Source organism: Hemitrygon akajei, chromosome 11 (genome assembly GCF_048418815.1).
Source record: "Hemitrygon akajei chromosome 11, sHemAka1.3, whole genome shotgun sequence".
Taxonomy (NCBI): domain Eukaryota; kingdom Metazoa; phylum Chordata; class Chondrichthyes; order Myliobatiformes; family Dasyatidae; genus Hemitrygon; species Hemitrygon akajei.
The window spans coordinates 137,962,430-137,988,152 of NC_133134.1; the positions used below are offsets into that span (position 1 = coordinate 137,962,430).

At 42.8% G+C, this 25,723-nt stretch overlaps 1 protein-coding gene across 1 annotated transcript in view; it reads left to right on the forward strand.

Annotated features, from left to right (window-relative positions):
• The first annotated feature begins 20,305 nt into the window (after positions 1–20,305).
• The window catches only part of LOC140736054 (somatomedin-B and thrombospondin type-1 domain-containing protein), a 43,084-nt gene continuing 37,666 nt past the window's right edge, over positions 20,306–25,723 (forward strand). Inside the window, exon 1 of the mRNA XM_073061771.1 lies at positions 20,306–21,504. Coding sequence (XP_072917872.1) covers positions 21,282–21,504 — 223 coding nt within the window. The 5' untranslated portion in view covers positions 20,306–21,281. The remainder of the gene's footprint in view (positions 21,505–25,723) is intronic.

A 25,723-nucleotide genomic window follows, 5' to 3' on the forward strand; every position in this document is an offset into this window, starting at 1 on the left:
TGGATGGAGAGGATCTTCCCAAGTGCTCCTACAGCTTGGTCCACCCAAGCAGGTGAAGGGTATTCTATTATTCCCTGGTAGGTGCATTGGAAAGAATTTTGGTGGCAAGTGAATAATTATTCACTGCAATCTACCCAGCATCTGATGTACTCTTTAATCCATTGTATTTGTGTGGGCAATCCAGTTGAGTTTCTGAACAACACTGGCATATAGGATAGTAGATGGTAGGAGTCTGACATTGAGGGTGGCCTTGAATGTCTAGGGTAGATGGTTAGAGACCCCCTTTTTTTTAAAACAGATGGTCAGTACTTTCATAGCATGAATGTTACCTGCCACCTATGAGCCTAAACCTCAGTTTGTCGAGATCTTGATGTGTGCAAGTGTGGTCCACTTCATTTTGGAGGAGCTGCAGATGAAATTTTCAGATGCAGCTGGCTGTCAAGAAGGCAAATGGAATGTTGGCCTTCATTGCTAGAGGGTTTGAATTGAAGAGCCGGGAGGCTATGCTGCAACTGTACAGGGTACTGGTGATCCCACACCTGGAGTACTATGTGACGTTCTAGTCTCCTTACTTGAGGAAGGATATACTGGCTTTGGAGGTGGTGCAGAGGAGGTTCAAGTTGATTCCAGAGATGAGGGTTAGTCTATGAGGAGAGATTGAGTTGCTTGGGACTGTACTCACTGGAATTTGGAGGGATGAGAAACATAAAATTATGAAAGGGATGGATAAGATAGAGGCAGGAAAGTCATTTCCACTGGTAGGTGAGACTAGAACTAGTGAACATAGCTTCAAGATTTGGGGAGTAAATTTTGGTTTGAGATAAGGAGGAACTGCTTTTTCCAGAGTGGTGAATCTATGGCATTCTCTGCCCAATGAAGCAGTGGAGACTACCTCAGTAAATATATTTAAGACAAGGTTGGATTGATTTTTGCATAGTAGGGGAATTGAGGGTTATGGGGAAAGGGAAGGTAGTTGAAGATGAGTCCATGGTAACAGCAACCATGATCTTATTGAATGGCGGAGCGAGCTCGATGGCCTGCTCCAACTCCTATCTCTTATGTTCTTATGAATTGAATAATGTTCATTCCCTCTTTTGATCTGACAATGAAAGATTATTGAAGAAGCAAGTGAAGATGGTTGATGCTGTGAAAAATTATTGTAGGGATATCCTAGGGATGGGATGATTAACCTTCAACAAGCTCAGCCATTCGAAGATCTCAATCAAGAAACCAGCATCTGAAGATTATCCCTCAATCACTGACTTCCTATTTGAGACCCTCAAAATTTGGCAAACATGCAATTTGAGATGCCACTCTTGATGATTGACGTTGAAGTCCTCCAACCAGAGTCCATTATGTGTCCTTGCTACTTTCAAGAACTGTTCAATATAGAGGAGAACTAATTCCTCATCACCAGGGAATATCACGAAAACGAGAAAATCTGCAGATGCTGGAAATCCAAAGCGCCACACACACAAAATGCTGGAGGAACTCAGCAGGTCAGACAGCATCATTTATAATCTGGGGGGCATCTGGTGGTATTGAGGTCGGCAGTAGGGATAGTGGTTTGAGGATGTCGGTGGCCACCAGTGTCGGAGATGGGTGATCTTCCGATCCTTGCTGGATGCAAGGTAGGTGAAGAGCCAGTGACTGAAAGCATGGATTTGGCAGAGGATAAAGTATCACACACAAAATGCTGAAGGAACTCAGCTGGCCAGGCAGCATCAGTTGTGTGTGCTACAGGGAATATACAAGTGGTGTCAGGTGGAGGTTTCTTGACTGTGATTAATCTGATGCTGTGGGACTTTAAGGGAACTGGAATTAACTTTGAAGACTCTTCCTTCTTCCTGCCTGTAAACCATTACACCACCATCTCAGATGCTTTTGTCCTGCCTGTGGGACAGGATGTACCCAGGGACAGAATCTGACTCTGACACATTGTCTGTAATGTAGGATTCTGTGAGTGTTGGGATTTTGCTTGACTAGTCTGTGAAACGTTTTTAATTGAGAACCAGTCCCTGAACCTTCATGTGGATAGATCTGGTGCCTAAATCAATGTCAGATGATTTACCTATTTTATCCATTATTTCTTTTAGCTTATGATACAATTAGTGCCCAATGCCACTTTAGGGGTTTAAAGTCATCTCTGTTGCTGCATATCTCAAGTCATAAGTCAGTCTGACTAAAAGTGTTACATTTTATATGACAATCCTGGGAGAGAGAAAAATTGTATGTCATATTTTGATAAAATTAAATTCCACAAATGCCACAGTGACATTTGTATTTGCATCTTAACCATTGTTCCATATCTACACCCATACTTGGTAAGTTGCAGAGATTTTTTAAAAGATGTAATATGTGTAGAAAGTGCAGTGGGTGTACAGTGATGGATTTTAGGACCAAGACGGGGATTTTCTGAGATGATTAATGGCATGTTTAATTAGAAATTCAATTAAATTGATTAGTGAGTGAACATCGAAAGTACAGTGTTTTTTGGGGTAATATAGAATTACTTGTGCTCATGGTCTTGGATAAATAGCTAAAAACTATCGAAAGGGTTATTTGTTGAGTGATCTAAGGAGATGGGAGAATGGGTTGAAGAGTGCTGTAGAATTTAATTCTGGAACATCTGGAAAGGGAAGATTCATATCTGGATGGTCTTTATTGATTATAACCCACCATTTATTGCTGTCAGTAATTTCTGGATTGCTGCCTGTGCCATGTGCCAGCGAGGGTAGAATCAGGATGATTTGGCAGGTTAATGAGTGGCTGAAAAGCTGGTGCAGGGCTTCAGTTTCTTTGATCATCGGGATCTCTTCTGGGGGAATATGACCTGTTCAAAAGTGATGGGTTGCACTTGAACCTGAGGGGAAACAATATTCCTGTGGGCAGGTTTGTGAGAGTTGTTGGGGAGGGTTTAAACTAATTTAGCAGGGGTTTGGGAACTGGGGTGAATGGATGTTCAGATGATAAAAAAGCAAAGATAGAGTACTGTCAGGAAGGGCAGGCATAATTGCCTCCAGCATGGTGCATATCAGTGCATTAGGGATGCAGATTCAAAAAGGGTAGCAAATACAGTACTCAGAGTGTTTTATCTCAATACGTGGAGTATAAGAATTCAGGAGGATGATCTGTTGAACTATTATAGACTGTCAGGTATGATGTTGTGGCCATCACTGAATCGTGGCTGAAGGATGGTTGTAGTTGGGTGCTAAATGTCCGAGGTTTCACATTTTATCAGAGGGATAGGAAAGTTGGCAGAGGGGGTGGCATGGCTCTGCAGGTAAAGAATGACATCAAGTCAGTAGAAAGATGTGACATAAGATCAGAAGGTGTTGAATCCTGGGTTGAGTTAAGAAATAGCAAGAGTAAAAGGACCCTGATGGCAGTTATATACAGGCCTCCCAACAGTACCTGGGATGTAGCCCACAGATTACAACCGGAGATAGAAAAGGTTTGTCAAAGGGCAATGTTATGATAATCATGAGTGATTTTGACATGTAAGTCGCTTGGGGAAATTCTGGGTTGGAAATGGATCTCAAGAGTGAGTTTGTTGAATGCCTTTGAGATTGTTAGAGCAGTTTGCTGCTGAGCCTACTAGGGGATTAGTTATACTGGATTGGTGTTATGTAATGAACTGCAGGTGATTAGGGAACTTAAGGTAAAAGAATCCTTAGGAGGCAGTGATCACAAAATGATTAAGTTCAACTTGAAATTTGATAGGGAGAAAGTAATGTCTAATGTATCAGTATTTCAGTGGAGTACAGGTAATTACAGTAGTATGAGGGAGGAGTTGGCCAAAATAAATTGGAAGGAATTGCAGTCAGGGATGACAGCAGAGCAGCAATGGTGTGAATTTCTGGGAAAAAATGAGGGTGCAGAATAGATATATTCCAAAAATGAAGAAATACTGAAATGGCAAAGTAGAACAACTGTGGCTGATAAGGGAAGTCAAAGTTAACGTAAAAGCAAAAGAAATGGCATACAACAAAGCAAAAATTAGTGGGAAGACAGAGGATTGGGAAGCTATTAAAAACCTACAAAGAGCAATTAAAAGAATCATTAGGAGGGAAAAGATGCAATATGAAAGCAAACTAGCAAACATGATCAAAGTGGATAGTAAAAGCTTTTTCAAGTATGTTTTAAAAAAAAAATGAGAGTGGATATAGGACCACTAGAAAATGAGGTTAGAGAAATGATAATGGGGGACAAGGAGATGGCAGATGAACTAAATGATATTTTGCATCAGTCTTCACTGTGGAAGGCACTAGCAGTATGTCTGATGCTGTAGTGTGTGAAGGAAGAGAAGTGGTTGCAGTTACTATTACAAGGGAAAAGGTGCTCAAAAATCTGAAAGATCTAAGAGTACATTAGTCACCCGGACCAGATGAACTGCACCTAATGGTTCTGAAAGAGGTAGAGGTTGAAAGAGGTAAAGATTGTGTAGGCATTAGTAATGATCGTTCAAAAATCACTGGACTCTGATACAGTGCCAGAGGACTGGAATATTCCAAATATAACTCCACTCTTTAAGAAAGGAGGAATGCAGCAGAAAGGAAATTACAGACCAATTATCCTGACATTACTGGTTGGGAAGTTGGAGTCAGTTGTTAAGTATGAAGTTATGGAGTACTTTGTGACAAAGGACAAGATAGGACAAAGTCAGCATGATTTTCTAAAGGGAAAATCTTGCCTGACGATCTGTTGAAATTCTTTGAGGAGATTACACGTAGGATCGGTAAATGGGATACAGTAGATGTTGGACATTTGAACTTTCAGAAGGCCTTTGACAGGTCCCACACTTGAGGCTACTTACTAAGTTAAGAGACCATGGTATTACAGGAAAGTTACTGGCATGGTTGGAGCATTGGCTGATTGGTAGAGGCAGTGAGTGGGAATAAAAGGATCCTGTTTCTGGTTGGCTGCCAATGACTAATGGTGTTCTGCAGGGGTTGGTATTGGGACCACTTCTTTTTATGTTGTATATCAATGATTTAGATGATGGAGTAGAAGGTTTTGTTGCCAAGTTTGCAGATGATATGAAGATTGATGGAGAGGCAGGTAGTGTTGAGGAAATGGGTAGGATGCAGTTGGACTTAGACAGATTAGGAGAATGGGCAAGAGTGGAAATGAAATACAATGTTGGAAAATGCATGGTCTTGCACTTTGGCAGTATAAATAAATGTGCAGACTATTTTCTAAATGGGGAGAAAATCCAAAAATTCTGAGATGTAAAGGGGCTTGGGAGCCCCTAACGCTAACTTGCAGGTAGAGTTGGTGGTGAGGAAGTCAAATGCAATGTTAACACGAGGAAATCTGCAGATGCTGGAAATTCAAGCAACACACACAAAATGCTGGTGGTTCCATTCATTTCAAAAGGTATAGAATACAAGAGCAGGAATGTGCTGCTGAGGCTTTATCAGGCACTGGTGAGGCCTCACCTTGAGTATTGTGAACAGTTTTGAGCTCCTCGTCTAAGAAGAGATGTGCTGGCATTGCAGAGGGCTCAGAGGAGGTTCACAAGGATGATTCTGGGAATTAATGGGTTATCATACAAGGAACATTTGATAGCTCTGGGTCTGTACTCACTGGAATTTAGAAGTATGAGGGAGGAGCTCATTGAAACCTTTCGAATGTCAGAGCTTAATAGGTATTTGATTGGACATAGCATCAAAGGTTACAGGGAGAAGGTTGGGGAGTATGGCTGAGGTGGGCGGAAAAGGATCAGCCATGTTTAAGTGGCGGAGCAGACTCAATGGGCCAAATGGCCTAATTCTGCTCCCATGTCTTATGGACTTGTGATCTTATCATTCTTCAAAACTAATCAGTAAATTCTAAGACCTGAGCCTCAATACACCCTTGTGCAATTGGATCCTGGATTTCCTCACTGGCAGACCCCAGTCAATTGGGATTGGGAAAAACATCTCTTCCATAATCACCATCAGCACAGGTGCATCATAGGGCCATGTACTTAGCCCCCTGCTCTACTTGCTTTATACTTGTGATTGTGTGGCTAAGCACAGCTCCAACACCAATTCAGGTTTGCTGCTGACACCATTGTTGTGGGCTATATCAAAAGTGGTTATGAATCAGCATACAAAAGGGGGATTGAAAATTTGGCTGAGTGCTGTCATTACACCAGTGTCTCACTCAATGTCAGCAAGACCAAGTAACTAATTGAAGACTTCAGAGAGTGAAACCAGAGGTCCATGAGCCAGTCCTCATCAGGGGTGGAGAGGGTCAGTAACTTTAAATTCCTGTGTGTCACTATCTGAGTGCAACTGTCCTGGACCCAACATATAAATGTAATTGCAAAGAAAGCACGACAGCACCTCTCCTTCCTTAAAGGCTGCAGAGATTCAGCATGACATCAAAGACCTTGACAAACTTCTATAGATGTGTAGCGGAAAGTGTATTTACTGGCTGCATTACAGCCTGGTATGGGAACGCTGATGCCATTGAACAGAAAATCCTACAAAAGGTAGTGGATTCAGCTCTGTAAATAATAGATAAAAACCTGCCAACCATTGAGTACATCTACATGAAGCACTGTCATAGGAAAGCAGCATCTATCATCAGAGATCCCCACCACCCAGGCTGTGCTCTTTTCTCACTGCTGCCATTAGACAGAAGGTACAAGTGCTTCAGGACTCTCACAACTACATTCAAGAACAGTTACCATCCCTCATCCATCAGGCTCTTGAATATAAGAGAATAATTACACTCATCTATTGAGATGCTCCCAGATTTAATGATCTCACTTTAAGGACTTTTTTCTTGTTATTTCATGCTCTCATTATTTATTGTTATTTAATTATAGATGCATTTCAACAGTTGTCTTCTATGCTCTTACTCTTTCATTGATCCTGTTTACAGTTACCATTCTTTTGAATTGCTGAGTCTGCCTGCAGGGAAAGAATCTCAGGGTTGTATGTGGTGACATGTATGTTCTCTGATAATAAATTGTACTTTGAACCTTTTGAACTTTAATGTGAATCATTTGTTGTAAAAGAAAATAGCAGTAATAATTCCAATCTGAATGGAAACAGGATTCTGTTGCTGTGGAAGATTAAAGGGATTCGACAGGACATTAAAAACACCACCACAAATTGATAAGATTATGAAAAATTCCAACTGTTTGTAGAGATTAATCCTCCATCACATGCTAAGTGCACAATGTAGCTGTGTATACAGAAAGACATAAAAGGAACTGAATTTCAGAACAGTACAATATGAACACGTTGCGTTCAGCAGAAGAGAGGTCAAATTTGCATCACTTAAGTTTTATCATTCTATAGAAGAATTAGTGTTAACAAGGTGAATGTAAGTTGACGTAAAACCTTAGTCAGGGCATTGTGATTAATATACAAACAATAGAAAGGATATTAAAGCTTTAGAAAACATGCAACACAAATTTGCTGGAAAGATGTTTGATATGAAGACAAACCAGAAAAAAAACTGCAACTACTTAAAAGTACACAGAATGTTGTGAGAATGTTCATATTGAAGAGAAGATAAATCTTTACAGTCAGGAGATTGTTCCCTAAATACAGAAAATTTTAAAGCAAAGAACAACTGCAACAATACTGTGAGCCTGTCCAACTCGCCCCAAGGTCAGAGGCAGAAATGATGTAACATTAAGATCAGATTGGCGGGAATGATGAAATAATATGAGCAAAGTAGGAAAAAATGATCAAACTATTTGCTCATACAAAAGTAAACATCCAAATACATGGGCAGGTCAATTAGTTTCCTTGTCATGGTTTCTAGATTTTCTAATTGCTTAGTTTTTAAAGAAGAGATTTGCATGTTAGATTTAGCAAAAGAAATCTAACTGCCAGAGAAACTTAGCAGATCAAGAAGCATCTGAAGAAGCAGGGGGATATCCAGGATTGGGACTGAGAGTGTAGAGGAGACATAGCCAGTATATAGTTGGGGCACCATGGTTGCGTAACGGTTAGCACAACACCATCACAGATTGGAGTTTAGAGTTCAATTCTGGTGTCACTGAAAGAAGGTTTGTATGTTCTTCACGTGTGCTGGAGGGTTTCTTCCAGGTGCTCCGCTTCCATCCCACAGTGCAAAGGTGTACCAGTTAGAAGGTTAATTGGTCATTGTAATTTGACCTGCTATCAGGCTAGTGTTAAATCAGAATATTGTGGGCGGCATTGCTTGGTGGGTCAGAAGGGCCTGTTCCATTCTGTATCTCCAAATAAGTAAAAGGGTGAGAGGGAGGGGAAGGAGTGGAGACAGGAGCTGGTTGGCAATGAGTAAGGCCAACAATTGGGCTTCAGATTTTGGGATCTGGTATGTAAGGATGGTGATAAGTAGAACCAGGTTGGGGAGGGATGATGGTCAGATGGAACAGGATGGCGATGGAGTGATTTTTAGGTTTGTCACATTTATGTTTAGCAAATGACTTCCAATCTCCAAATCTGAATGTAAATTGTAGATTTAATTTAAATGAACAATAGGTTCCTAAAAGCTGTGACTCACAGACCAGACAATGCTGATTAAATTTAATTTGGATGTCTATATTGTGGGTGCAAATCAGGAGATGTGAAGTTTGTGTATAGTTTCAAAGAAGGCATTGTGGATGCATAGCAAATATAGAATTGTCCTTTGTTTTATGCATAAAATATTGAGCCTCACTTTGGGCCAATGAGGCATTTCCACCGAAAGCATCTCCATATGATGCCTGCTGTACCTTGTTTACTCCAATAAAGAAGCTGCTTTGTAGCCACGAGTACTTTTCTCCAGTGACTTCTGTCACGCAACAACACTTGGTGTCAGGAGTGGGACACCTTTGTGCAACGCAATGTGTAGCCAGTAATCTTAGCGGTATAAGTGGGTGAGTATTTTTACAAATAGCGCTCACACTTGGAATTCTTTGGGTCGGTGGTACAGGGGAACGTGAGGTATCACGAACACGGAGAGCTGAACTGGTAGATGTAAACAAGGTGTGTGTGCGTGTGCATGTGTGTTTATGTAAGAGACAAAACCTGTCTGTTAATTTGATGAGATGGAGCCCCCAGTTGCAAAGGGTGGTTATTGAAAGTTCAGAATGCCAGGGGGGTGTGTATACTTGTTCCGGGTGCTGCAATTTAGCATACGCGTTTTGCTAGTGTAATGCAAGAGGATTCAACAGGCATCATCAGTTTAGATGCCCATATGTAGCAGACTGCAGAGTATTTACCCTGTGGTTTTAAGTATGCACTGTTTAACTTGTATCTGTCATTTATATTTTGTGTAGTGTGGGAATTAATGAGGAGATACTTCAGGGAGATGCTTTACTCAGATATATCTGTCAGGATGGCCTCTATTGAGGTCAGGCAACATCAGGTTGAGAACCCTGATGATCCAAGCCAGCCCTTGAATCTCATTACGATCATCCACAAGCCCCCCATCCCGGAGTTGCCCTTACTTAAAGCCTCAGGATAGTGGGGTGCCCTTTCAAAACAGATGCAGAGAAATTTCTTTAGCCAAAGGGTGGTGAATTTGTGAAATTTGTTGCCACATGCAGTTGTGGAGGCCAGGTCGTTGGGTGTATTTAAGGCAGACATTGATAGGTTCTTGATTGGACATGGCATCAAAGGTTAATGGGGAGAAGGCCTGGAACTTGGGTTGAGGAGGAGATTTTAAAAAAAAAAGCATCAGCTATGACTGAATGGCGGAGCAGACTTGATGGGCCAAATGACCTAATTCTGCTCCTGTGTCTTATGTTCTTGTGTGGGAATTCAGAACTCTTGTACAAGCTTGAGAAAATACTTAAAATTCACCAGATCACTTTAAAGATATACATGTGTTGTTAAAAGCAAAGTGCTTAAGGAATATGTGGAACAGTATGGCCCGGGGAGTGTGGATCATACATGGGCAACTTCTAGGAATGCCAGCGATGAAGAGACATATTGCTCTTTTAAGGGGAAGTGAGGTAATGACTGGGAGTGGGGGGGGGGGAGATGAGAGTAACTGAGGAACGATAATGGCAGTGATTCAAAGAGCTGATGAGACAGAACATATAAGGAGTGTATGAGGAGTATTTAGGGATGAATAATCAAGGGAGGGATGACCCAGTCTTCCTGAAAATCCTGAAGGAAGGCCTGAGCTCAGCCCAGCAGGAAGTTGTACTGTGTCATGTAACACCATGGTCCTGAAAAAACGTTGTAATAATGAGACAATGTACTGTACCAGCAATTATGGCCGAAATGACAGAAGTGACTTGACTTCAGATTTAGATTTATATTTGGGTTGACCCACTCTGTAATAATTTTGTGGGCTGGTGAGTTAGACCGAAGAAAGTGCAAGAGAAATCGTAAAATGGCTACAGTGGATGCAGCTGCTGTGACGATACAGAGGGTTCATTTTACGTGCTGGCAGCCAGGGCACAAAGCAAGGGACTGTTGGAATAGACGTGGGATGGTGAAGGAGTTGATGTGCTGTGGCCTATCAGGGCATGGTTGGAGGCAGTGTCCAAAAAAAGAGGAAAGAAAAACAGGTGAACGTCACGGCAGACATGCAATCTCACCCCATCAGTGCCCAGTCTGACCAAACTGACTGTCAGTCAGGTCACGCAGCTGGTGAAGATGGCTTCAGTGTCAGCAAAAGATGTGAAGGTAGCCCCCACTGCCAATGCTGGTGATCCGCGGATGTACACAACAGCATTGTCAGGGGGCTGGCAATGCGATTTGTTAGTGGACACAAGAGCATTTGTATCAATAACTGACTTCCCCTTGCCAACAATCGGATAGGCCATTTATATTATGGGTGTATATATAGACAATAGGTGCAGAAGTAGACCATTCGGCCATTCGAGCCTGCACCGCCATTTTGAGATCATGGCTGATTAACTACTATCAATACCCGGTTCCTGCCTTGTCCCCATATCCCTTGATTCCCCTACCCATAAGATACCTATCTAGCTCCTTCTTGAAAGCATCCAGAGAATTGGCCTCCACTACCTTCCGAGGCAGTGCATTCCAGACCCCCACAACTCTCTGGGAGAAGAAGTTTTTCCTTAACTCTGTCCTAAATGACCTACCCCTTATTCTCAAACCATGCCCTCTGGTATTGGACTCTCCCAGCATCTGGAACATATTTCCTGCCTCTATCTTGTCCAATCCCTTAATAATCTTATATGTTGCAATCAGATCCCCTCTCAATCTCCTTAATTCCAGCGTGTACAAGCCCAGTCTCTCTAACCTCTCTGCGTAAGACAGTCCAGACATCCCAGGAATTAACCTTGTGAATCTACGCTGCACTTCCTCTACAGCCAGGATGCCCTTCCTTAACCCTGGAGACCAAAACTGTACACAGTACTCCAGGTGTGGTCTCACCAGGGCTCTGTACAAATGCAAGAGGATTTCCTTGCTCTTGTACTCAATTCCCTTTGTAATAAAGGCCAACATTCCATTAGCCTTCTTCACTGCCTGCTGCACTTGCTCATTCACCTTCAGTGACTGATGAACAAGGACTCCTAGATCTCTTTGTATTTCTCCCTTACCTAACTCTACACCGTTCAGATAATAATCTGCCTTCCTGTTCTTACTCCCAAAGTGGATAACCTCACACTTATTCACATTAAACGTCATCTGCCAAGTATCTGCCCACTCACCCAGCCTATCCAAGTCACCCTGAATTCTCCTAACATCCTCATCACATGTCACACTGCCACCCAGCTTAGTATCATCAGCAAATTTGCTGATGCTATTTTCAATGCCTTCATCCAAATCATTGACGTAAGTTGTAAACAGCTGTGGTCCCAATACCGAGCCCTGTGGCACCCCACTAGTCACCACCTGCCATTCCGAGAAACACCCATTCACCGCTACCCTTTGCTTTCCATCTGCCAACCAGTTTTCTATCCATGTCAATGTCTTCCCCCCCGATGCCCTGAGCTTTGATTTTACCCACCAATCTCCTATGTGGGACCTTATCAAATGCCTTCTGAAAATCGAGGTACACTACATCCACTGGATCTCCCCCGTCTAACTTCCTGGTTACATCCTTGAAAAACTCCAACAGATTAGTCAAGCATGATTTACCCTTGGTAAATCCATGCTAGCTTGGCCCAATCCTATCACTGCTATCTAGATATGCCACTATTTCATCCTTAATAATGGACTCTAGCATCTTCCCCACCACCGATGTCAGGCTGACAGGTCGATAGTTCTCTGTTTTCTCCCTCCCTCCTTTCTTAAAAAGTGGGATAACATTAGCCATTCTCCAATCCTCAGGAACTGATCCTGAATCTAAGGAACATTGGAAAATGATTACCAATGCATCCACAATTTCCAGGGCCACCTCCTTTAGTACCCTAGGATGCAGACCATCTGGACCTGGGGATTTGTCAGCCTTCAGTCCCATCAGTCTTCTCATCACAGTTTCCTTCCTAATGTCAATCTGTTTCATTTCCTCTGTTACCCTATGTCCTTGGCCCATCCATACATCTGGGAGATTGCTTGTGTCTTCCTTAGTGAAAACAGATCTAAAGTACTCATTAAATTCTTCTGCCATTTCTCTGTTTCCCATAACAATTTCACCCAATTCATTCTTCAAAGGCCCAACATTGTTCTTAACTATCTTCTTTCTCTTCACATACCTAAAAAAGCTTTTGCTATCTTCCTTTATATTCCTGGCTAGCTTGCGTTCGTACCTCATTTTTTTCTCCCCGTATTGTCTTTTTAGTTAAGTTCTGTTGTTCCTTAAAAACTTCCCAATCATCTGTCCTCCCACTCACCTTAGCTCTGTCATACTTCCTTTTTTTTTTAAAACAGTGAAAGCAGAAAGAAACGAGTCAGATATTCTAAATCGGCAGGGTGCAGCTTCCAGTTTATTTCTGTTTCTGTCCAAATGATAAGGGTTCTATCCTTGGAATAGGCATCCTAAGGGAAGCAGAGACTACTATGGATTTGAGAAAGGGAGAAATAATATGGACAAGTCAGGGGCAGCGAATATGTACCACCAATAGAATACACAAACTGGCTAGCATAGCTGCAACTTCCCTGATCACCAGGGTCTGGAGCCAGGATGGTGTCAGCAGTTCCCAGCAGTGTGGGCTAGACAAAAGCAAGACTGGCCGAGTAAAGATAAACCCGATTAAAACAGAGGGGGAGGCACACGAGTGCCAAATGGAAATAGAGCAGGAAGAAGATATTGGTGTGAAGGAAACGTTTCTGGAAGGAGAAGCAGGGGAAATTTTTACAGATGGGTCTCGGAGGTACACAGACAGGAAGCCATAGATCGGGTGGGCTGTGGTGAAGGAAACAGGTGAAGAATTAGCTTCAGGAGCACTGCCAGGGGTTTGCTCAGCTCAGCTGGTGGAACTAGTGGCCCTGATAGAAACACTGAACTACAGTAAAGGCAGACAAGCAAATATACATCCAGACAGTCAGTACATCTTCAGGGTGGTGAATGACTATCTGATGGCATAGGCACGAAGAGGATTTGAATCCTCAACAGGGGCAGGTATTCAGCACGGGCACCTAATATACCAACTGCTGGAAGCAGAGAGTCTGCCAACAGAGGTGGCAGTAATTAAAGTAAAAGCTCACCAGAAAGGGCAGAGTAAGGAACAGAAAGGAAATGAGCGGGCGGGCGTTTCTGTGAAGAAGGCAGTAGAGCAGCCAGAGCCAATTCAAATTGCAGGTATACAGGAAGAAACGACGGAAGCCAGTTTAGTAAAATTATATTAAGAGGAGAAGATGAAATAGGGGAGAAAGGGAGCAAAGGAGGGTCTGGGTGGGCGCTGGAGACACTGGGAGGAAGGAGTCATGGAGGTGCCACCATGTATTAGGCAGATGCTACTGAAGTTTTATCAGGGAAGGCACACCATGATCACAACATGCCAGCAGGACTGGTGGTGACCAGGAATGGGCGGGGATGTTGAGAAATTCTGCCATTTGGGCCCAGCATAACCCTGGTAAGAGCATAAAGCTACTGCTGGCAAACCAGCCATGGCTGGGAGCACCCTGGGAAAACATCCGTTTGGACTTCACGAGGGCCCCCAGCAAAACACGGGGAAAAGCTACTGTTGAGTAGTCATGGACTGGGTGGGTAGAGGCTTTCCCAGCAAGAGACTGCACCCCCAGCACTGCCGCTCGGATTCTAGTTCAGGAATTCCTCCCAAGGTGGGGAACCCTGATCCAGGTGGACTCGGATCAGGGAGCACACATCACAGGGAAAGTGATGGAAATGTGCCGACTGTTAGGGATTCGACAACAATTCCACGTACCCTACCATCCTCTGAGTTCAGGAATGGTAGAAAGAATGAACTGAACAATCAGGAACGCCTTAGCCAAAGCTATAGCTGAGGCGGGAAAGACATGGGTTGATGTATTATCAGGAATCCTGATGAGATTACGAGCAACTCCAACCTGCACACTGGGACTCAGTATGTGAAAGGCCTTTGCAACTTAGAGTGTTGAAGGACTGAGCAAAACAACAACAGCATGTTGCTGATCAGAGAGAGCCAGAGGGAAAGGAGGTAGACCTCCCACAGCCAGGTGACCATGTCATAGTGAGGGTGCTGCCTCAGGGTTTGCTCCCCAATGGATAGGACCACAGATGGTACTTTTAATAAGTGACACTTGTGTCTGTGTGCAAGCAGCCAGTGGAAACACTGCACTCAGGTTAAACCATTTGACTCGCCTTCTTGTTGCTCCCACAGACAGAGTGGGGGATTAAGTGTATCCGGTAACCATGTGATTTCAGAGAACCTCTGAGATGAACACCAGCCGGCCACACCAGGCCTGACCACAGTTGATGAAAAAGCACCTATAGGAAACACACAGGGAGAAGACACAGAGTGTGAAGTGTGATGGTAACGGTACCCTGTAATGAAGACTGGTTGATGAAGGTAGATGATTAGCTGAATAGCATAGAACAGAAAAGATAGTGAGGAAAGTAGATGGGGAGGGATTGAAGTTAAAGCAGAGACAGCAGGTTCCACAACTTCGATAACATGAAAGACTAAGGAAGATTGCATATGGCATCTGATTGGGGAGTGAATACAAACGAGCTGGGCCCTTTCAGCAGTCGGGCAAGTGATTGACTGGACAGTTTGGAAGGGGCTGCCACTGGGAAGAGGTCCTTGCATCCATTCAACCCCTTTCTGAGAGGGCCTGTGAATCTGATGCACTTTCCTTGCTGGAACACGTGGGGGCGGGGGGGGGGGGGAGAGAGAGATTTAGCTACCAGAGAATGAAGGAGCAAACATAAGGAATGTAATTAAGTTGCAATCGGCCAGCGGGGGAAGAGCCAACACGCATATGAACAAAGCTGCGTTTCTAAGGACTGTACAAATGACTTCTCAGCCACCAATCTTCTGAATGTCAGTTGTAGATTTAATTTAAATGAGGAGGTTCCTAAAAGCTGCAAATCACAGACCAGACAATGCTGATTAAAATTCTTTTGGATGTCTGTGGTGTGGTTGACAATCAGAAGGAGTGAAGTTTGTGCTTAGTTTCAAAGAAAACATTGTGGATGTATTGTAAATATGGAATCGTCCTTTGATGTTTAGCACGTAAAATATCGAGCCCACGTTAGGCCAGCGAGACCTTTTGACCAAAGCATCTGCATATGATGCCTGCTGTATCTGTTTTGTCAAATAAAGAAGCTGCTTCATAACTACCAGTACATTTCTCTGGTGACTTCAGTCATGCAACAACAGTTGGGATAAGTAGAATCAGGTTAGGGAGGGATAATTTTCAGCTGGAACCACTGGAGGAAGGTGCTGGTGAAGAACTGGTAGAACCAGGTGGGTGGGTAAGAATGAAAGTGGGTAATGGTGGCGTGGGGGTTGTGTGTGTTTGGAAGGAAGTAGTGAGAGAACCGGGATGAAACAGAATGAGGAAGAAATGGACACGGGATGTGGGTTACCTTAAATTATAAAATTCAGCATTCATACCTCTGGGTTGTAGACTGCTCAGTTGGAATATGAGGTGCTGTTTTTGACAGACAGACATACTTTATTGATCCTGAGGGAAATTGGGTTTCATTACAGTTGCACCAATCAAGAATACAGTAGAAATATAGCAAATTAAAAACCGGAAATAATTAAATAATAATAAGTAAATTATGCCAACTGGAAATAAGTCCAGGACCAGCCTATTGGCTCAGGGTGTCTGACACTCCGAGGGAGGGGTTGTAAAGTTTGATGGCCACAGGCAGGAATGACTTCCTATGATGCTCAGTGTTGCATCTCGGTGGAATGAGTCTCTGGCTGAATGTACTCCTGTGCCTAACCAGTACATTATAGAGTGGATGGGAGACATTGTCCAAGATGGCATGCAACTTGGACAGCATCCTCTTTTCAGACACCACCGTCAGAGAGTCCAGTTCCACCCCCACAACATCACTGGCCTTGTGAATGACTTTGTTAATTCTGTTGGTGTCTGCTACCCTCAGCCTGCTGCCCCAGCACACAACAGCAAACATGATAGCACTGGCCACCACAGAATCATAGAACATCCTCAGCATCGTCCGGCAGATGTTAAAGGACCTCAGTCTCCTCAGGAAATAGAGATAGCTCTGACCCTTCTTGTAGACAGCCTCAGTGTTCTTTGACCAGTCCAGTTTATTGTCAGTTCGTATCCCCAGGTACTTGTAATCCTCCACCATGTCCACACTGACCCCTTGGATGGAAACAGGGGTCACTGGTGCCTTGGCCCTCCTCAGGTCCACCACCAGCTCCTTAGTCTTTTTCACATTAAGCTGCAGACGATTCTGCTTACACCATTTCTAGCCTGTATTTAGCCGTATCCTGGTTGTGGACAAAGCCGAGGACATGCAGGATGGTGAGGGAAAGGGATTTTCAAATGACATTGGACAAAGAGCACAATATTGCCATTGTGGACAAAATACAGGTGAATGGAAAAACATTCACTGATCTATGCTTGGTCTCACATCATGAGCACTAAATGTTAGGGACATGTTTGGAAGAGGTGCCTGTGAATCTCTGTTTTGGTTCCCAGACAAAGATGCAAAGTAATAAACATTGCATCTCCTACAGTCGCAGTGGAAAGTACCAGGGTACAGGAAGGGCAGTGGGGAAGGATAAGTTGATCATGGACTCGGAGAAAGAGTGTGGTTCCTGCGGAAAATAGAAACGGTGGGGAGGGGAAGATATGGCTGGTGATAAGATTGTGTAGCAGCTGGTGATAATTTTGCCAAATCTTTTTGTTTTTGAATGTGCACATCTTACCGTGTATGCTTCAACTCTAGTCATCATACTGTTAGCATTATTCATATATTTAAAAACTGAACTGAAAACCCCAAGAAATATTAGTCTGACTTGAAAAGGTATAAGTAACATCATCATTTAGCCTTGCAGGTCACACACAAGTGGGTTACTATGGGTTCCGTCTGGACACTCCTGCTCTCCTTCCGGAATGGGTAAGCATCTGTGTAGTTCCGAGTTCAAGAATGACAGTGCTTTCTTTTGCTGACTTCATTGAATAATGTTGATCCTGACTCTGCTCTCTGCTACTGAGGCAGGAGGTGGTTCTAAAGCCGCTAACAAAGAACCTGATGCAGCTTCTTCCTTCTTTTGACTGCATTTATGATCATTTTCAAAGTCGACCTTTTGCGATGGGTTGAAAGGTGATTTGTGAGACTATGCAAAACTAAATCTTATTCCGCACCAATATTTTTTTCATAGTCATCTACTAGTGAACTATGAGCATAACATTATGTAAGTTACCCTTATATGCTGTTAGGGTTTGTGGAAATAAGATATTTTGTATTTGTCCAGTTCTTTATTCTCTCCTATGCACACACAACTCTCATAATTAAATGTCTTTGGCTCAGCTGCTGAAGGAAAACTTGTCCTTCGTTCTCATGTTGACATAGTATTCTAAGCAAACAGGACTGGGTGGGTTGGAGGGAGTGTACTTTAGGTGCAGTTAGTGGTGGTGGAGGGAAGGGTAATCAGAGCAGTTTCCCCCCTCCCCTCCCCTTGTACAGCAAACATGTGTGTGTGTGTATATCTATATATAATATTATAGTCCTCACCCACCAAAGGAAAAGCAATCGAGTTTACATTCCTGTGTAGGGTCCTGCTATTGTCAGTACCAGACTTTATTGGTGATGATGGAAAGCAAAGCACTGACAATACACCAAATATTTTGAGTCCATTCTACTTCTAAGGTCTAAAATTCCCTGGTTCACTCTCACCTGCCACTTCCCAGATCTCTTTCCAGAGGGCACTGCGACATCCTACATACTGAGAGTTTGTCTCCCTTGTGAGTTGGAATATATTTGCAAATTGTGTTTAGTTCCTATGGCTATCGCTTAGTTCACCTTGCATGTCAAAGAATAGTTGCAGTGACCATAATACTAATCACATCTGTAAGATCCGGTACAATAGTTTGGAGAAGGCCATTTCTTGATGTAAACACATGGGTGTTTAAGACAATGAATTGAATGCACCATCATAAAGTCAGCAAGTTTTGGGATGGATAGAGTAGAACTATATAAGATACTGAATGGTAAATTAAAGTTCATAATTCTGGGTACATTAGACATAGAACAGTGCAGTGCAGGAATAGGCCATTCAGCCCATAATGTTGTGCTGACCCAGCTAATAAGGAAATCAAAAAACCCCAAAACTAATCCCTCCTACCTACACCATGTCCATATCCCCCCATCTTCTTTACGTCCATATGCCTATCCAAACATCTCTTAAAAGCCTTCAATGCATTTGCCTCTACCACCATACCAGCCAGGCAGCACATTCTAGGCATCCACGACTTACCCTTCACATCCCCCTTGAACCTACCTCCTCTCACCTTCAATGCACACCCTCTGGGATTAGACATTTCAGCCCTGGGAAACATGCTCTCTCTCCACTCTATGCCCCTCATAATTGAGTAAACCTCCATCCATCTGCCATTTCTCTGGCCATGTCTACATCTGATCTATATCGCACTTTATTCTTTGCCAGTCTTCTACACTATCCACAACTCCACCAATCTTGGTTTCATCTGCAAACTTACTAACCCACCCATCTACATTTTTTATCCAGGTTATTTATATGCTGTACATCACAAACAGCAGAGGTTCCAACACAGATCCCTGCGGAACTCCTCTAAATACAGACCTCTAGCTCAAATAGTCCCTTTAACAAGGTTTATTGGGTCCCAGATTTAAGTGCAATACCAGAATCTACTAATATCAGATTAATTAAGGAAATTATTTTTAAGGGACAAATACTTGGAAATAATACCAGAAATTACAAACATTCATAGGTCAGAGTAATTCTAATATCAAAGTAACTTTTTTTCACCATGTGCTACCCTGGGATTCATTTTCCTGCAGGCATTCACAGAACAAAGAAATAAAATAGCATCAGTGAAAATCTACATACAAATAATGACAAAGAACCAGTGTGCAAAAAAACCCCACAACCAATGTGCACTATAAAATAAAAACAGAAAACGCCTGAATCACTCAGCAGGTCAGACAACATCTGCGGAAACAAGACAGTCCCAGTTAGTTAGAATGCTGATTGCAGCATTTCCTGTTTTTATAGAAATATTTTGAAGCCAAAAATGACCGTAATTTAAAAAAAATCTATTTTGTACAATATCAGTATTTCATACGAAGTTCTCAGGTCGTATCTTATTGAGATCCGCGACATCCGAAAATTTAAAGCATAATGCTATCTACATCAAAGCCTTGTGTACATAGACAAAGCCTTCAAAATGGATCAAGGTCCTTGTTGAAAGAAACGTTGTGAACCCAAGAGGAAACTTGAAAAAGGCGGGTTTTGAAGAAAGAAGGGAGCAGGTGTCAACGGAGGGAGTTTCGGAGGTTTGGTTGATCGCCGGGTTTGGCAAAATGTTTGCAGACATTTCGACTCCAATCGAGAAGCCATCGTCGGTGCGCAGTTGAGGGTATTATCTCCTCGGAATGCCGGTTTCCCGTATTTACTCCTCCAGTATCCGAATGGATTTTGATTAGACGCCGGAATCTGGTTGGCTACTTCAAAATTCCGCAGTGTTTCAAAGGGAGTTTCATTCGGGACTGAAAGATTATCCGGCGCTGGAAAGTCACTGACAGCGGAGATGTGGAAAAGGGCGGTGTTGGAGAAGAGTAGTTATCTCTACAGATTGTAAAGATTTTTAAAGGTCCAAAGTAACACAAACAAAATGTTGGAGAAACGCAGCTGGTCAGGCAGCATCTATGGAGAGAAATAAAAATTCCGACGTTTCTCGGCCCAGAACATCTGCCCTTTATTCCGCTCTGCCGCCTGCCCTGCTGTGTTTCTGTTAAATAAAGTCAGGTGATTAAATACAATCAATTGTGGGCTTGACATACGGAAAGTCAGAAGGAATGGAGAGTTCTGAACGACTGCGCGTCTCGGGAGACGAGGCAGGGTGCGTGTGAAGATCGGACAGCACCGACCGCGGTTGGGCGTTGAATGAAGTCGGTGTGGCTATGTGATAGGAAGCTCACTGGTTCATCTGCGGGTCAGGTGGGAGAACCCGGGCTTCTTTAATCAGAAATTCTAGAACATGAACTCAAGACCCAAGCCGAAACCTGCAGGGGTTCCCAACCCTTTTAATGCCATTGATCCCTATAAATCACCGAGGGGAAGGTGGACCCCAGCTTGGGAATGCCGGTGGAATACAGGCGGAATGCTGCACTGTCCAACGCATTAAGCCAAACAATTTGATCCTAAACGCGATTTAAAAAAAAACTAGTCATTTTAAAGAGAAGAACCAATTGTCTCCAGTGTCCGACTGTTATTTACCCTCACTCCATATTTCTAATTATCTGATCTTCATCACGTAATCGTTGTGCAAAACCTAACTACTACGATTCATGCATTATAAAGTCACCAGCTACCCTTCAAAAGTACTTAATTGATAGTATTGGCGCGTTGGTTCGTCTTGAAAAGCAACGGAATTTGGGAGTGTTCCCAGAAAATTTCAGCATTCCGAAATTCCTCCAAGTAAATCTAGCGCGGATTTAAAAGGGAGGTATTTCTTGCTTTCACAATAGTTTTAATAATTATTCATCAAAACTCAGCCCATGTAGAGATTGTATCGGTTTCCGTCTGAAACACGTCAATTGATGAGAGGCTAAAGGTCAGCGAGACTGAAACTGCCGGGATCCCTGCTGGCCGATCTGATTGGGAACTGGAAGTGGCCGTGGATTTGACAGTGGTGCCGCCGCCGATTTATTGCTGAAGTTGATGGCGACATCGCGAGGAGAGGGAACTCATCGTCTGTGTTTACAAAAGAAGACAAGTGATTCGGTGGCAATTTGATTCGATTGAAATGGAGTTGAGAGCCGTGTTTTCAGTTCTGGGATTGGGGTTATTTTTGCTTGGAGCCGGTGTCGAAGGTGGTTGCGTGGACTTGGGGACTTGCTGTAAGGGCAGGGAGTCCAAATGTCACACGACTGGCTGGCGGCCCGATCGTTCCTACGGAACCTGTTACTGCGACCAGGCTTGTGCACGTACCTTAGATTGCTGCCACGATTACCATCTGGCCTGCCCAGGTAATCCCGTCTCTTTTCTCTTTCACCTTTCTATGACTTTTGCAAAGTTCTTGCATTGTTTGTCCGGGAAATCCCTCCCGCAACTGAATAGTCACGCGGTTTCGAATGTTAAAAATATTTTAACTTGGACAGTTAAAAGTGATGTTGAACAGTCAGTTACTTTAATTGTGACAAAGTGGTGAACGAACAAGACGAAGTCAATAGATATTTGAACACAGTAAAGCTTGAAATATATAAACATAAAGGATTCTGCTGGAAATCCAGAGCCACACACAAAATATGCTGGAGGACCCCAGTAGGTCGGGCAGCATCTATGAAAATGAATGAACAGTCAGCGTTTCGGGCCGAGACCCTTCTTCAGGATTGGAAAGTAGATGCCGGGCTAAAAATGCTTGGGGGAGGGAGTGGTGGTGGTGGGCGTTGGAGGGGGAAGAAGGACTAGCTATAAGAGCCTGTCAGGGCGCCAAGCACTTCTTCCGTCGCCTCCGTCTCTGAGCCCACTTCCTAGGCAAGAATTCCCCATCCCGTACCGAAGACCCCTTCTCCCGTCTCTGCCCCGCCTTCTTGGACACTCCGTTCTGGTTCTCTACCTGCTCTGGATCTTTTAATCTCTAATTGCCGACAACTTCAACTGTCCTCACTCCTCCTCGAACCTTACCTCCTCTGAACGCACTGCCCTCCATTCTCTCCGCACCAATCCCAAGTTTACCATCAAACCCTCGAGCAGAGGGTTGCTGTTGTCTGGCGTGGCGGACTGACCTCGACCTCGCTGAAGCCAGACAGCAACTCTCGGACACCTCCTCCTAGCTATCCTTTGAAAGGGACCCCACTCTGGATTATCAGGAAATTACCTCCGACACTATCACTAATCCTATCAACACTGGAGAACTCCCACCCGTTGCCAGACTCAGTTCTCTTACCTCGTCCTACTTTGTACCTCCCACCCAAGAACTACAAACCTGACTGTCCGGGCATACAAATCGTCTCTGCTTGCTCCTGCCCCACTGAACACTCATATTCATACCTCGACTCATTTCTATCCCCCTTGGATCAGTCCCTGCCTGCCTACATCGTGACTCTTCACATACCCTCGATCTGCTCAGCAAATTTCAATTCCGTGGTCCTGACTCGTTTTCACCATGGAAGTCCAGCTCCTGTCAAGAAGACCTCAAAGCTCTCCGCTTCCCCCAGCATTTTGCTTGCAATATAAATCGAGCTTTATTCAATAGGGATATTTCACATTTTCGGTTAAATATTACTGGGTGCAGTATAAAATTTGGCAGACAAAGCGAGTTGTGCTAAATAAATCCAATTGTCATTCACTCCGGGAAGAAAATGCTCCATAAAAAGCCTCTGCTAAATTTTGGCCCAAATAATCTGAGTTATTTGCACACAATTAGAGCCGAGATCTAGAGGGGAAAGAAATCTCCTGGAGCCGGAGAACGTACTATACAAACAGTGCCCCTACCGATTGTCAGAACATTCCCACCGGTCACATGTGCGCCAATTATTTCCATGGCGCATTCCCTCTCAATGCCTATTAACTTCCCCACACCTCCCCCCCCCCCACCCCTTTACACTGAGTGGTAATTTACGAATTTACAGCAGTCAGTTGGACCACCCAACAACTTGTTTTTGAGATGTCACGGATTTTAACCACTCTCTTGGTGAGTTAAAATAAACCTTTTCCAGATCTCTAAATAATTTTCTCTTCCTAAAAAAAACTTTTGCTCTTTTGTCACAGACCGTCATTCTCACTGTCCAGCATATCAATGCTCTATTTAATTTTATATACCTCAATCAGGTTACTCTTCTATTATCTACACTAGGCTTTTTTTCTGTTCCTTAGTATTTCTTAGGATCTACTACCCATTGTACAGGGCCTATCCTTATTTGTTCTTCCAGACTGCACCAGATCCAAATTCTCAGGATTAAGTTAATTCTGTTTTTGCTCTTCCATTTTTACTAAATGAATAATACATTTTGTGACAAAAGACTACCCTCACAATCAGCATTCCCAGCAAACTTCCCAACCATATGTAAAGTTATTTACCTTGCCTCTTTCAGTTATGTGCTGGTCATTAACTATAATGGCCAGCTAAAGGTCCCAATACAAATTCCTGTGTTTTACCAGGGTCACAGACTTACAGTTGAAAATTAACACTTGATCAATCATTCTTCCTCCTACCACCAAACCAGTCTTGGATCCAATTTGCTCCAAATTACACTAGGTTCCAAAAGCTATTATCTTTTGGACCAGTTTCTTATGTGGAAACTTGTTAAAGTCCATACAGAAGTCTATGTTTACTCCCTCAGCTACCTTGGTGTCATTGGCACTTTTGGTTATCTAGAGAAAAAAATTAGTCAGATAGGACATCCCCTTCAAAAGCCACATTGACTATTCCAGACGAATCCCTGTCTCTCCAAGTCCAATCCCTCAGATTTTTCCTAATATTTTCCCCACCACTGACATTGGAATCACCGGCTGTAATTACATGTTACCCTTCTTGAACAAAGGTACAATATTTGCTGTCCCCTAGTCTTGAATATTTGAAAATTTCCATCAGAATTCCATCATTCTCCCTGCATGACAACCCAGATATAATCTCATCATGTCCTACTTTAAGGCATTTACACTTTCTTCTGTAGATCAGGTAAATTGTGCCAGAATTGTACCATCCTCTCCCTGAACTTTCCAACTACAATATCCTTTTCCTTGGTAAGTACAAATGAGATTTACTTAAGACTTCACATGCGGCATCAACATCTTTGCATGTATTGACGCTTTGGTCCACAATGAGCCGTCTTCTTTCCATGCTTTATCTTTTGCACTTGGTATGCTTATATTGAGTTTGCTACTCTCAGGCAATGACTTCCAGGCTTCTGCCATCTACATGAAAAATAATTCCTTATCTTCTCCCTAATTCATTTACTAAGAACACAGATCCACTGCACCCAATTGTTTACTCCTCTGCCGGAGGGAATATGCACCTCAATTAATACTCCTCTTAGCCTCCTCTGCTTCAAAGCTTCAAAGTGAACTTTACCAATAATCACATATTTTCACTTCTAGTAACATCTTTAGAAGTTGCCCCTCAACCTTCTTCAATATAGACTCATCTTCCCTAGAATATCATAACCACGCAGTACTTTAGTAATCAAGCTGTGCCCTAAATAGAGTTGAAGGAGTTCCAGTATGGGTCTCTGCTCCAATAATCTATGTTCTGGATAATAAAGGAATCCTGTATGCCTTTTATACACATGAGAATCTTCAAATACTGGAAATCTTGGGTATACAGGCACAATATGCTGTCATTTTGTGTGAGTACCTTGATATCCACCTTGCTCGCCGTACCTACAAACCACCAAAGTCCCTTGGTTCCTTTTCTGTACTGACCCTTCTTTATACTGTATTCTCTTGCTTTATTTCATTTTCCAAAATTCATTATCTCAACCTTCAGTAAGATATTAACTTTTTTTTATAGTTGGGAAGCAACAACTAAATTACAAAGTGACAATATGAAGCTTTGTCACTCTGGGTACAATCAGGGAGTATGTTTTGTCCCACGAATAATTACAAAGGTCACTGGTAACTGTTTAAAAGCTTTATTGTTAGTTCATTTATTAGATGTTTGGCAATACACTTGGGAATTTATAGTAAATAATGACATCCAATAAAGATGTTCAATGCTCAGTTGAAAAATATTAGTGGTCTTTCTAAGTTATATGCCAAACTAGTGTTGTAGCATAGTATCCTGGGAGCAGATTCAAAGAATTGATCAGCCATCCTCCTTGTTATAGTTGGAAATATAGATTCATTAATACCTTGCATTTGTGAATTAATAAAATGATTTTTTCATGGGGACAAATTTAGAAATAAAAATTAAAGTTGAATATAAAAAAATGACTGAAGGCATTTCGGAATGAACTAAGGTGTGATCAGAGATTTGGGAAAAAAAAGAATCCAGAAGTCTATTATAAGTACTGTTAAAATGGCCAAAATGGAGATATTGTGGCACCAGTAAGCTTTGCTGGAGAGTTAAATAGGCATTTTGAATCCCTATTTGCTGGAAAATAGGAAGCTGCAGATGTAACTGTAAAGGTTGGGACATGAGAGATATTGATTGGGACCAATAGTGCAGCTGCTTGTCTCTTCTCATAAGTAGAAAACTCAATGGTCCATAAGGAAAGCAACTTAAATTACTGAAGACTAGAAGAT